At 56.0% G+C, this 13,158-nt stretch overlaps 2 protein-coding genes across 5 annotated transcripts in view; one reads left to right on the top strand and one right to left on the bottom strand.

The window, feature by feature from the left end:
• The window catches only part of Tmem104 (transmembrane protein 104), a 58,864-nt gene extending 53,503 nt beyond the window's left edge, over window positions 1-5,361 (top strand). For 2 of the 3 annotated variants that reach the window (XM_029483317.1, XM_021175719.2), the window contains exon 10: window positions 1,709-5,353. In XM_029483317.1, coding sequence (XP_029339177.1) covers window positions 1,709-2,469 — 761 coding nt within the window. In that variant the 3' untranslated portion in view covers window positions 2,470-5,353. Of the gene's footprint in view, window positions 1-1,708 lie in introns of all 3 variants that reach the window. The other variant, XM_021175718.1, reaches the window with a different exon arrangement.
• A 2,184-nt stretch (window positions 5,362-7,545) lies between these two features.
• Grin2c (glutamate ionotropic receptor NMDA type subunit 2C) overlaps window positions 7,546-13,158 on the bottom strand; it is an 18,172-nt gene continuing 12,559 nt past the window's right edge. For both annotated transcript variants that reach the window (XM_029484170.1, XM_029484171.1), the window contains exons 9-14: window positions 12,463-12,588; window positions 12,107-12,336; window positions 11,619-11,779; window positions 11,001-11,188; window positions 9,398-9,630; window positions 7,546-9,074 (exon numbers count right to left, since the gene is read on the bottom strand). In XM_029484170.1, coding sequence (XP_029340030.1) covers window positions 7,938-9,074; window positions 9,398-9,630; window positions 11,001-11,188; window positions 11,619-11,779; window positions 12,107-12,336; window positions 12,463-12,588 — 2,075 coding nt within the window. In that variant the 3' untranslated portion in view covers window positions 7,546-7,937. The remainder of the gene's footprint in view (window positions 9,075-9,397; window positions 9,631-11,000; window positions 11,189-11,618; window positions 11,780-12,106; window positions 12,337-12,462; window positions 12,589-13,158) is intronic.

The following is a 13,158-nucleotide window of genomic DNA, read 5'->3' on the forward strand; positions in this document are numbered from 1 at the left end:
GGCAAACAACATGTAAGTCTTGCCTCGAAGTGGCTGCTCCCTCGGCCCTCACCCAGCGTCCTCCCTACAGTGGCACAGCCACCTGTCCCCACCGCCCGGATGACTGGCCAGCAGGCACCTGAGCCACCATCCAGCAGCCGTGCTGTCCCTCACTAGCACACAGGACACTGCTTCCAGCCAACCAGAGGGTTCCCCTCGCCATGCCTCGGTACCCCAGCGGCTCCCTACACCTCTGGGATGAGCCAGCAGCCTGAGGTCAGACGCTGAGGCTCAAAGAGGAACTAGGTCGATGCTTCCCTCTGACTGGTTGGGGCCGAAAAGATTTGTGATGCCCTGGAGCAGGAGGAGTGGTAGAATTGAGCCGCTGTGAGAACTGAAACAAATCATATTTATTGGCAGTTTTCACAAGCCCTTCCAAGCTCCCCCCTCCCCTCCTTCCCCCTGCCGTGTCAGACAACTCTGATTAAAAGCAATAAATGACTCCAGCCCACTCCCAGGTGTCATCATGGGAAGAGATATTGGCCTGGCTTCTTGTGGGTCCCGGCAGGACAACCTCTCCCAAGAACCAAGGAGTGTACCGGTGTCCTGAGGGGTAACAGAGTCCCCGGCTTCATCCTGAGGAAGATGGGGCCCACAGACAGGACATGCCGGACTCTTCTGTCCCTCCACAGGGAGTAACAGACCTATTCTGCATGGGCAACAGGAATGTATAAATTCAAAATGAAGACAGAGACTCAGAGGTCTCTGTGTGCGTTGAGTAGTTACCACTGGCAGCCCTGGGTGATGTCAGGAGAAGATACCAGAGAAGTCTAGAAATGCCGTCTTAGCTGGCAGGGACCTTGTCCATTGTGTTGTTGAATGAATGCTGGACTCGGCCTTCTTTAGGGACTCAGGTTCTAGAAGCAGGGCCGGAGAGTCAGCCCACTACGGTGGCGGGATCAAGAGTTCTTCCCAAGAGGCTGCCGGGTAGAATCAGCTGTCTCTACAGAGCCTGATTGTCCTGAACAGAGATAAAGTCACAGATGCCCTTCCACAGCAAATTCCCTGTCCCCTAACTATGTCACCAAGCCTGGAAGAGCAGAGCCACATGCCCTTTGCTGCCAGCCTTAGGACCAGCAACTCGGGACTTGCTTGTCTCCAGCATTGCCCTCTGGTGCCCTTTCTTCCCCGGAGTGACCCCTCACCATATCCTCCCTGCTGCAGACCCTGCTCACCCAGCCCTGCACACAGCTGCCAGCAATCCTGCCCTCCGAGCCACATGCAGCAGGGGCTTGTGCCTAAGAGACGCTTTCTCTTGAATCTGCTGTGCCTCTCAACCCTCAGCTCCCCTCAGCTCCCCACCTCCCATACCTGGCTCCAAGGCACAGAACCTTTAAACTAAGGAGGAGAGAGGGGATGAGTGCAGGCCAGGTCTGCCTCTGACGGGAAACTGACAGAGCCCCTGAGAGGGACCTTGAAGGATAAGGGAAAGCTGGTAGCTCCTCGCCAGGGGCTGTCACCTCAGCATCCCCTTTCTCCAGGTCACACCTAGGCCCTGCTTCTGGGAAGAGGGGGGAGAGCAGGATGTGTTTATCTAAGACACTCATAGGCTCAGCAGCCCCACGTGGGCTGGGGGATGCAGGGCTCAGCAGCCCCACATGGGCTGGGGGATTCAAGGCAGCCTGAGCCGCGAGGGCGTCCATCCTCACTGGCCCTCCTTGTCTTTCAGCCTTTGCCATCATGATTGTGCTGGCCCTGGTGCGCATCGGGAAAGGACAAGGAGAGGGGCACCCGCCCCTAGCCAACTTCTTGGGGGTCCAGAACCTGTTTGGGGTGTGTGTCTACTCGTTCATGTGCCAGCACTCCCTGCCGTCCCTCATCACCCCCATCTCCTCCAAGCGCCACATCACACGGCTGCTGTTCCTGGACTACGCGCTGATCCTGGCCTTCTATGGCCTCCTCTCCTTCACGGCCATCTTCTGCTTCCGTGGGGACAGCCTCATGGACATGTACACCCTCAACTTCGCGAGGTGTGACGTTGTGGGCCTTGCAGCAGTCCGGTTCTTTCTGGGCCTCTTCCCCGTGTTCACCATCAGCACCAACTTCCCCATTATTGCGGTGACCCTGCGCAACAACTGGAAGACGCTCTTCCACCGTGAAGGTGGCACCTACCCATGGGTGGTAGACCGAGTGGTGTTCCCCACGATCACCCTGGTGCCTCCCATTCTGGTGGCCTTCTGTACCCATGACCTGGAGTCCCTGGTGGCCATTACAGGAGCCTATGCAGGCACCGGCATCCAGTACGTCATCCCTGCCTTCCTGGTGTACCTCTGCCGCAAGGACACCCAGCTGACCTTCGGCTATGGAACCGTCAACAAGCATAGGTCCCCGTTCCGCCACACCTTCTGGGTGGCCTTTGTGCTTCTGTGGGCTTTCTCCTGCTTCTTCTTTGTCACGGCCTACATCGTCCTCAAGGAGACCCAGCTCTGATAGCAGATGCATCTGACAACAGGAGGCAGAGACAGCCCAGCTCCAGCCTTCCTGCATCAAAGCAGGATTTAGCTGCCACCCGGGTCTACATGAACGTGCTAGGCTGGGGCTCTCAGAGAAGGCCTTCTACGTCTCCAGCTGCTGTCTTCTCCCCACCCAGGACGTCACCCTGCAGGACAGCCCTCCTGCATGGGAACATGGTTGTCACACACATTCCTCCACTCCTGCCACTGGAGGCTGGCTCCCTCCTCTGCAGTGGAGGAGACAGTGCTGACCCTGCTGCTATTTATATTAGACCCCGTGCCCCCTATTGCACCCTCAACCATCCACTAGCAGTGGCTGCCTCCTCAAAGGTGAATCCCAGTCCCTGGCTCTCCTAACCTGACCTGCTTGGAAGGGCAGGGCCCTCTTCCCTGCCAATCCTGACAGTTACTAAGTTGTTTTTACCCCCTATGGGCGGCCCAGCCAGCTCTAGTGACAAAGACAGGAAGTGCTAATTGGCACCAGGGTCTCTAGGCAAGAGCCTGCGAGAGCGTCTGCTGTGGGTGCCGGCTCTGGCAACAGCAGACAGATGAAGCATCCTTCCCCAGGGTTTAGAGCCCTTTGCTTGGGTCCCTGAGAGGGGTCCTGTGTCCCCTGGCTTCTCCTTTGGAGCCCAGGGGCCCCCTGAAATGCGGGGTACCACTTGAGAAGCTGCCCTCATCACCCCCACACATACACACCCATTGTAGCTGACCACCCTGGACTTAAAACAGGGAAAGCACAGAGAGACTCTGCAAAAGGTCAGGCTGGTATCAGGCAGCCCAGCTTGCAGCCAGGCTGCATTGCCACACTAAGGTGGTGCCCTTTGGAGCCTGGTCATGGGTGCTCAGTGGCCACCCTCTCCAGGTCCCTGGCTACCGTGGATCTGGAGGGGGTGCATACCACCATTCCTGCGGAAGGAGGCTAGGCTCCCAGCTGCCTCCTGTTGAGTTACACATGCGCCCACTAGGCCTGATGCCTTGGAATGATGAGTGAGTGATGAACTGCATTTTCTATGTGCCTTCTGCTTTGGGCACCAGGGATCTCTCCTGACCCTGACTTGCCCCAGCCCTGGGCCTAGTCCCACCTGTCCTGGACAGAACTGCCTCTGGGGTAGAGGGTCTCAGACCCCTGCCCCCTCCCTCTTGATTTCAGTGCCTTGCTCCACCCTAGTGAGGGAACTTGCGCCAGCCACCTCTTCCCTTTCTACATCTTGCCCGCCATATTTAAAGCTTGAACTCTGCTGTGTTGTTGGATGTCCCAGGACCCAGGAGGCTGTGCAGAACCTGCCAAGAATGTGGGACCCACTGGCAGCACCTGCCACCTCTGGTCCCAGCATCCCTGCCCCTAAGCATCTCCAGGTGGAGGTGGGTCAGGCTGCAGCTTCTTACAGCTGTCCCACATCAATAGTTCCAGCCACACGGAAGACAGACGTCCCTACACCGGTCTGTCAGTGCAGCATCTTCCCAGGAGGCCCTGCCCCACAGTGCGCCAAGTAAGGAAAGCAATACAGTAGCAGACCCAGGAGTAAAGGACAGCTGTCCATCATCCCTGCCCTGCCCCGCCCCTGTCTCGGGCTGTTTGCTGAGAACTCAATTAAAACATCTGTACTTAACCTTCTCCCTCTTGCTTAAGGACAAAGCAAATTAAATCTTCCTTCTGCAACACACACACCTCACCCCACCCCCAGGCTCCAAACTGAATTTTGGTGGAAAATTTATTAGCATCATAAAGCCCGAGTTGATTTACGTGGCAATCTGGAGCCACACACAGCAGCCGCTGCGCTCCCCACCCCCAAGTTAAGTTAGGGAAGCCCCAGCCTGGGCAGGAGGAGGGACAGGCTGGCCACATCACTGATGCCAAGCCAACCTCCCCACTGTCTGGTTTCTGTGCTGCTTCATCTCCACCTATTGTCTGACCTGCTAGAAGCCACATGAGGTCTTATCACACCAGGCCTCTGTCACCTGTAGCCAGGAGTGTTAGGCACAGGAGAGGACTGGGGGGAAGGGGGTGTTAGCATTTGTGGGTATCATTTGTCGTCCCCCCTCCCACACACACAGGCATTGAGCACACTAAATATTTGTATACCACCTGGGTAAGGTGATAGATTAGGTCATGGCATCTGCAAAGAGGCCCCGGGGTTCGTGGTCCAGAGGACAGCAACAAGCCCACCCAGCCTGGCCCCAGATCCGAGTCTCTGAAACTCAGCCATTGTCACTGCCATCTTTCTGCCTTGCTCCGGACCCATCCCGAGGGCAGGGCAGGTCAAGGTGGGAACGATCATTCTCCAGAGCTCCAGATCCGGCTGAGCATCCACACGGTGCCAGGGGCCCTGGCTGTGCCTCACATGAGGCTGGTAGATGGGGCAGATGGCAGGTGTCAGGCTGTGAGGCACTGCGGAGCAGTAAAAAGTGGCATTGGGCACCAGGCCAGACCCAAAGCCACACAGCTGTCCTCACCACATGGGGCCAAGAGCCTCAGCAACAGGCAGTGGCTGTCTCTTGGGGCTCTGGCTGAAGAGAAGTAGGTGGTTCCAGACCCAGGGGCAGAGGAAGGCTGACGTCTAAGGAGTAAAGTGCCAAGCAAGTGAAGTGCAGGGGCTGCTGAAAGCTGAGACAGCCAGGTGGCAGCAAGCCCTGTCAACCTTCCTCCCCGAGGCGGGGGTTGGGGGGGGGAGCATGCTGTGTGCCTGGTATAGTGCTGGATACATTGTGAGGACCAAACTGTCATAACCCCCATACCCCATGGCCTCTAAGCAGCAAGCATCTGTAACCCTCCCTCTTATGGGGACCTCCAGATCGTAGGTCGTGGAAACTAAAGGACTGAGCTTATCCCAGCACCAAAGTCCTTAATAAAGCTGCTATTACCCACGGTTGTCTCCTTTGTCATTTGCCAGCCATGACTGTACTGGTAACCCAGGCCTGACAGGACTCCCAGATACTGCTTAGCTTTATCATCTCCTAGTGAAGTGGCATTCTTGTGGCTGTTCCCTGCTGCACTCCAGAACCAGGATGCCACAGGAGCCTGGAGCCACCCAAATCTAGGTGGCTTTGGGAAGAGAGGGATTGGCTGTAGATCCCGAATCTCATAGGAAGTTTGAGGGCAGCCCTCCTCTTGGCAAAGAGCAAGGTGAAGCTGGAGGGTCATGGCTAGAGATGCTCCACCACCACCAGCCCTCTGTGAGCACGGACTCTCTGGGAAATGCTGATGTGCATATGAAGTCTTTGACTAAAGACAGAGCAGCTAGGTCAGCCACAGGAGGGAACTGGGTCAGACCATAAGCATGTCCCACTGCGAGACAAGTGGCAGGCCCTGCTTTTCCCATGTTGCATCAAAAAGAGGAAAAAAAAAACAGCATTGGGGGTGGGGTTTGATAGGGCTTGCGTTAGATGCTTTCCCTTCTGTGACCTCACCCTTCTCCCCCCACCCCACCCCACCCCCACCCCCCGCCGCCACCTCCCTCCACACCAGGCCAGGCTTTTCCTCCTCCTCTTAGAGGTACAAGAGAGCCAGGGGCACTTCCATCATGAGCACAAGCTAAGACATATCTGTCCTTGCACCTCTTGCCCCTTCATACATTCCTAGAAAAGAAGCAGGCTGCTGGCACTTGCACCAGCCAGCCGACAGCAGGCTCAGCCACCCAACAGCAGGCTCAGTTCCGCATTTGACTCTTAATTATCTTAACAGTTCTTGGTTATTAATGATCTTGGGCCGCGAGCAGGGCAGTCTAGACCTCCCATATCCTCCCGGTTTCACCTGCCACAACCTTCTCTTCCCCCCCTTCCTCCCCCCCCCACAAGTGTATACGGGCCCTGACAGGGGAGGATGGGGGGTGGGGGTGGGAAAACAAGGACTCAGTTTTAGAAACGGATCAGTTAACCCTGTTGCTGCTGTATCTAAGGCCAGTGCTCTTCCAGAGAGGGTGCTGTCCTAAGCCCTCAGCCAGACTCAGGAGCTCCACCTGTTGTTGCTGCTGCCTGACTCCATCTTGTGAGCAGTCACGAGGCAGTTAGTGAACATGACCACAGAAGAGGGGGCCTGCCCGTTCTTAGAGTGGTCACACTCTGGCCATAAGTGGAAATGTATCTGACCTTGCCCATTTTTCCCCCTAAAACAAAACTGAAAGGGCCCAGTTCTCATGGCTCCCACCCAAGCAGTATGACCATTGGTGCCTGAAGAGGTAGCACAAGGTACTGTAGCAGAGGATGCTAGGCTGCAGGGGTCACTGTGCCCAGGACTCCCTTTCCCTAACTCCCTGTCTGCCAGTCTCCACCTCACCTAACCCACAGGGGACAGCAGGACTCCAGCTCTACTTCCTTAGCAGCATACAAATGAGTCTGACTGGATCTGTAATGCTCACCACAGTTGGAATGGTGACTGGTACTCACTCACTTCACAGTCGTTGTTGGGAGAACAGATGTAGTTGCTGATGGGAAAACTCGAAAGACTGAAAAAGTCATCTTTTACAGAGGTCCCCAGAACCAGTGGTATATGTGACAGTGGACGGTAGTCCCCTGAGAACCCCAGAGGGAGGATGAAGCAGGATAGGTGTGCAGATTGTCACACCTGAGAGGTTTGGGCACAGTGAGGCTGAGCCAATGCCTGACCCAGGATGGCACCTGTGCCCAGCTTCTAGGGACCACTGGCCAGGCTCCAGACCAGGCCCCAGACAGGCTATCACTGACACTGTCAGTCTCCCAGTGGCATCTCCTAGCCTGTGGAGACAGCCACTGTCACCAGCAAGAGCCTCTCTTTTCAAGAAAACTGAGTACCACTAAACTCAATTCTTCACTCCCAGAGCCCCCATGCTGAGCACATTTGTCACAGAATACCTAGAGCTGGCCCCAAATACCAAATAGCTTCCACTGCCCAGAGCCCCTCCCCCAGCCTCAGGTATTCCCACCTCCCTCTTGGATACCCTTGGACCCAAGACTTCCCCAGATAGAGTTGTCCACATGCTATAGTCAGATGCCCCAGCCCAGAATACACCAGAGCTGGACTGTGCACTCTCCAGGATGCAGAGTGAGACAGCTAGGACCAACTGGGTTGTAAAACGTTGCTTTAATGTCCCAATGCTCCTATGAAAAGAAATCCCAACCAATTGGAGCAAAAGGTGGGTTGGCCCTACCCAACCTCCATTTCCAATTTTGTGTCCCCAACCCAAGGCCACAGCAACCACAACTAGAAACTGGCTGACGCCAGGACAGGGACACATTTTTACTCCCTGGGACTGCAAGACTTCATGTGATGAGCAAGATCCCAACCCACACCAAGACCTAAGCTGCTAAGGTCATAAGCTGGCCATGGAAGATATCCTTTTCACTGGGGTCTCATGGCCAGAATTTCAAAGTAGAAGGCAGAGGAGTCGTCAAAGCTTGTCTGTCCCCCAAACTTGGCCAAGGTCAGCCACAGAATCCAGTCCAGCAGGAACCAGAGCTGCCGGTACCTCACACTTCTGATTCCAGGCTGGAGATCCGCCTCCAGGTGCAGGACCTTGGAAACCCTTGTGTCCCACAAGCTTCCCTGCTGACCTCTTCCAGCACCCCACTGTCCCTGTAGCCTGTACCTAGCCCCAGGGTCCTGCCTCTGTGTGATGGAGGCTCCCAGGTTCCAATGAGCCAGGGGCTGTGGCTGGCACAGGGTGGAGGGTGACGGCAGACAGTCCCCCAGCAGAATGGCAGGTGGGTATGGGTGTGCAGGCAGACATGCTGTCTGGGCTGCCAGGTGGCGGCCACCCCTGCTGGCACGCCCTCCACACAGGCCTCCCGGTAGGACGGCAGCCGCAACGACTGTGTTTGAGCCACGTGCTGACAGGATGGCCGGCTTTGGGGGCATGGGCAAGCGCAGGCGTGACCGGAACACCTGGCAGGCAGAGGGTTGGATCGAGTGAAGGCTTCTGCCATGGAGCTGGGCAGGGAAGCGTGGCGAGGGCGCGGGCCCCTGGCCCAGGCCGCGCGCAGCAGAGCCTCCCGCCGAGCCAGCTGTTCCGGCCGGAGCAGCGGCAGGTCGTCAGGCTCCGGGGGCTCCGGGAATAGCGGGAGAAATGGGCGCCCTGACCTCTCTGCTCGAGGGAAGGAACTGTAGTGGCAGTGCGCGTGCAACCGGGAGCGCTCCGGAAGCGCGCGCCGCTCGGAGGCCGAGAGGTGCGATCCCTGATGCCCTACTCGCACTGGCCACCGTGCATCCCAAGCGTGCCTGCAGGATGCTCGGGACACGTCGGGCTGAGGCGACCCTGCGCAGGTCGCGGGGCGAGCGGGAGGCTGCGGGGCCCGGCGCGCTAGCGGGGTGCGGCCCCCACCGGGAGACCGCCAGCCGCTGGGACTCGGTTGTCCCGGAGGACCCGGGGTGCATGACCGCGGGCCGGAGGTGGTGGGAGCAGGCGCGCGACGGTTGTTGCCCCAGTTCTCGATGGTGCGAGTGGCGCGGTCCAAAGAGCCGCTCACGTCCGCTGTGCTCACCATGTCTCGAGCCGCCTGCAGCATCTTCAACACATTGGCCTGGGCTGAGCCTGCTGTAAGGTCCGGGCTGGGCGGCCGCGCAGGGCTCGGAAGGCTCTGTACCCCGTTGAAGCAGCTGTAGATGCCCTAGTCAATAAAGGGAAGACAGGCCGTGAGCCATCTTCTCAGGGACCAGCCACCACTGTCCCAGGCCTTGTTCTAAGCAACAGCTTTTAAAAGTCCTAACTGTGTGCTCCCAATGTCAGGCAACTTGCTGTTCTGCAGATGAATGAGGTATCTGGATTTCTTCTTCTAACGCTGTCTAGCAAACCGCAGGGAGGATTCAAAGCCCCAGCATGCTGACAAACCACGCCCCTTCGCAAGATCTGTTTTACATCTAAATGGGTCTACTGCCAGCTAGGTTGCTGTGCCTAACACTGAGACCTATATAGGGAGAAGCAGGCACCTACCCTGCTGAAAGCCAGCAGGAAGTCCAGCTGGGATGAGCTGGGCACCGAGTGTCGAAGTTTCCAATAGACCAGGTGCTCCCAGGCAAAGACCAGAAGGGCCAGCCCCATGGCCACCAACAGCATGTAGAAGACGCCCGCCATGTTGTCAATGTCCAGCTTGCTGCTCATCACCTCGTTCTTCTCGTTATGGCAGATCCCTGAGAGCCACACTGTCTCCAGCTTCTGTGTCTCCCCTGGCAGAGAGGACATACAAGTCTCAGGAATGCCTCCTTCAACAGACCCTACCAACACATGCCTGGATAGAGGACAGTTAGCCATCCTTGTTTCCTAGTCGGGAGAAGTCCAGCAGAGGCAGGACAAGGACAACCAGAGAGAAGCTAGCTGCAGGATTAGTGCTAGCCTTACCCCTTTGCATGCTGACTCCCACATGCCTGGTAAAACCTTGGTTTTGTTATTTTGTTTCTTTCTTTCCAGACAGGGTTTATTGTAACTCAGGCTGGCCTTGAACTTGTCAGTAAGCAAGGCTGAGCTTGAGCTACTGATCTTCCTGCCTCTGCCTCCCAAGTGCTGGGACCCTGCCACACCTGGCAGTCAAAGCTTGTCAATTGGTTACATTTTAGCGTTCACTCATGCATTCAAGCTATCATGGTTTGTTCTTTACCACAGACATGCCAGGCCTGAATTGGGGCCCAGGGGAGATCACAGGCACTCTTGTTTTCTCTCCTTACTACATAGAATTTATATGGACGTATGTTGTGTTTAAGGTTGGGGGAATTGGGATTTATTTTTAATTATGTGTATGTACATGCATGTCTATGTGTGTGTATCATTTGAGTAGGGGTGCTCAGGAAGGCCAGATGTATCTGATCCCTCCAAAGCTGGAGTTACAGTCATGTGTGAACTATCTGATGTGGGTGCTGGGAACCAAACTCAGGCTCTCTGTAAAAACAGTACATGTTCTTAGCCACTGAGCCATCTCTGCAGCCCCAAAGCATGGGGAGTGTTTTGTTTTATTTGAGACAGGCTCTTGATTTGTAGCTCAGGTTGGCCTCAAACTCATGATATCTGCATCCCTGTCCCATGAGTAATTACAGGTGTCCTCTCCGCTCAGACAACAATCTATCACTAAGGAGGGAACTCCTGCAGAGGGAGAGCTTTCTCTGGGTTTAGAACAGGCTAGGCTGGCCATTCCAACCAGTGAGCCCGGCTGCCAAGGCTAGCCTGCCTCCACCTTGGGAGTAGGCAGATGTTTGGCCCTAACCTGGGTGTCAAGATGACAGAAGAGAGGAACTCATCTAGGAAAGGCCATGAGAAGACTCTTGGGGCATGCTCAGTCACTCAGAACTCCCACCAGGCAACTTGAATATTGTCTTGCCTTCCTTGCCCTTTGGAGAACCTCCAACTCTGGCCCTTGCTCCTCCCTCTTGCAGGTCATCCCTCCCTTAGGTCTTGAGTTTTTCCTCACACTTGCACCTCAACTTCCCCATCCTCATTCTCAGAGACCTTTCCCTGCAGAGGCTCTGTGTACACAGAAATGATAGTAGAAATGCTAATGACCACAGAGCTGTGGTCCACCCTGGAACCTAGAACTGATGGAACTCACCATCCCCCAGGAACTGCAGGAGTGCCAGGTCTATGGCCCGCTTCCAGTGGGAGTCTTTCTGCATGGCAATGCCATAGCCAGTGGTGGCAAAGACTTTGCCAGATCCAATGGTGACCAGCTTGCAGCCTTCATCCTTGCCCGCCATGTAGTTGAGGACGGCGGCATCATAGATGAAGGCATCCAGCTTCCTAGAGACATGCCGTGCCCTCAGGACCAAGGACCAATTCAGGTCAGAGGGAAGGGCCAGGACACAGCTCTGAGTACAGGAGCCTGCAGCCACCACTGGGGAGGTGCCCTCGAAAGGACTCCTTCCTCATTTCTCAGAAAGGGTAGGGGACTCGCTGCCCTAGAATATACAGTGCCTCTGCTCAGACCCTTCTACTTGTAAAAGTCTGCAAAGTTTTTAGTCACCACCTCAAACATCTGGGTCATATGATAAATATCCACTATCTCTTCCAACTCTACTCTGCCTCAAGACCCCCTCATCCCTCCCTAGGAGTCCCACAAGACATGCCAGCTCCACTGTCCCTACCCTGGGTCTCTAAGGAAGGGATGCCTAAGGGTGCCTCCCGGGAAGACATGGAGCCAGAGGCACCCTTAGGAAGACTGGAGACCCACCCCATCTTCAGGCTTGTGAGAGCATCCTCCACCGAGCGCTGGTTGAACTTGACCATGTGAGTGTGCATATCACGATAGTTGCTACGAATGTTCCTCTCTGTGCTGCCATTAGGTACCGTGCCAAAACGGAAGGGTGGGTATTGGTCTTGAGGCCGCTGAAACTATAGGCAGAGAGCAAGCCACTCCCACCCTCTTCGTCTACCTCACCCCCAAGTACCAGAGCCCCAGCCCCTGCACAGTCTTAGACACAGGCCTCTCCTGTCTTTTACAGGTGGAAACTCAGAAGCCTGAGACAGATGAAGACTTAGCCAAGGCCACTCAGTCTGTGGACCTGAGCAGTCATCATTAATCCTTCTCCCCAGACCCCCAAATCCTTCCCACTCCGGTCTTGGTTCAAATTCCCCAGACTTTGGCCTGTATGTGCCCTTCCAAGGCCTGTCCCCACCCCTGGTGCGCCCCCACCCTCCACCTGGCTGTGGCCCAGGAACCTTCTTGTCACTAAGGCCCGACACAGTGTCGATGTATTGTTCCTGGATCATGAAGGCTGCCAGATTGGCCGTGTAGCTAGCGAGGAAGATGACAGCGAAGAAGGCCCACACCAGGACCATGATCTTGCTGGTGGTGCCCCGGGGGTTCTCGATGGGAACAGAGTTGTTGAAGACCAGTGCCCACAGCAACCACACGGACTTGCCAATGGTGAAGGATGGTCCACCTGACTCTGGGGATGAGAGGGTGTGTGCTGGGGCTTTCCTGGCCCACTATGAAAAAGGGCTTAGAGCCTGGTGGGTACTTCATCACTGGCCAGCCCACCCTGTCCCTCTACCCAGGCCCATGTACAGCTTACTCTTGCCCTTGGTGAGATTCTGGTTGTAGCTGACAGGGCTGAAATACTCGAACATGAAGACAGTGATGGCAACCACCGTGAGGCACATTACAAACATCATCACCCACACGGCAGGGCTGTAGGGTTCTGGGGACCAAAGCAAGAGGCTCAGAGACCTGGGCTCCACCCCATTCCAACAGTACCAAGATACAACAACTGGAGACGGGCAGAGCAGAGTCCTGGCAGCCCTGTAGGTAGGGCCAAAGGTCCCTGACCCTCAGAGCAGTTGAACCCCCAAAGAGCCTAAGGTAGGACAGTATATAGGGTTCAAGGCTTCCTCCTGCCTTCTTCCCAGAGAGCACACATCACTCCATTGTAACTTTGCATAGCTCCTGCATCCCCAGCAGGGCCTGTCACTGGGGAGGGTTCTGATCTCTACCTAGAGGGTGGGGCTCTCTGAGGCCAGGTCGTCTTACTGCGCATCCCTCTGACATGGGAGCTGAAGCTCAAGCCCCTCCAGAGACTGTCTGCTGGATGAAGAACCAGCTGCTATCCTCTCCGGAGCCCTTGCTCCTTTGCGGAGAAGGCCATCCTAGGAAATGAGAGTGGAGGTGGCTCTCTGTCCCGTGGCTGGTGGCTGGAGAACCCACTCAGAGAAGTTCTGTGCCCGTGTGTGTGTGTGTGTGTGTGTGTGTGTGTGTGTGTGTATGTGTGTGT

The sequence above is a fragment of the Mus caroli genome, chromosome 11 (assembly GCF_900094665.2).
Source record: "Mus caroli chromosome 11, CAROLI_EIJ_v1.1, whole genome shotgun sequence".
NCBI lineage: Eukaryota > Metazoa > Chordata > Mammalia > Rodentia > Muridae > Mus > Mus caroli.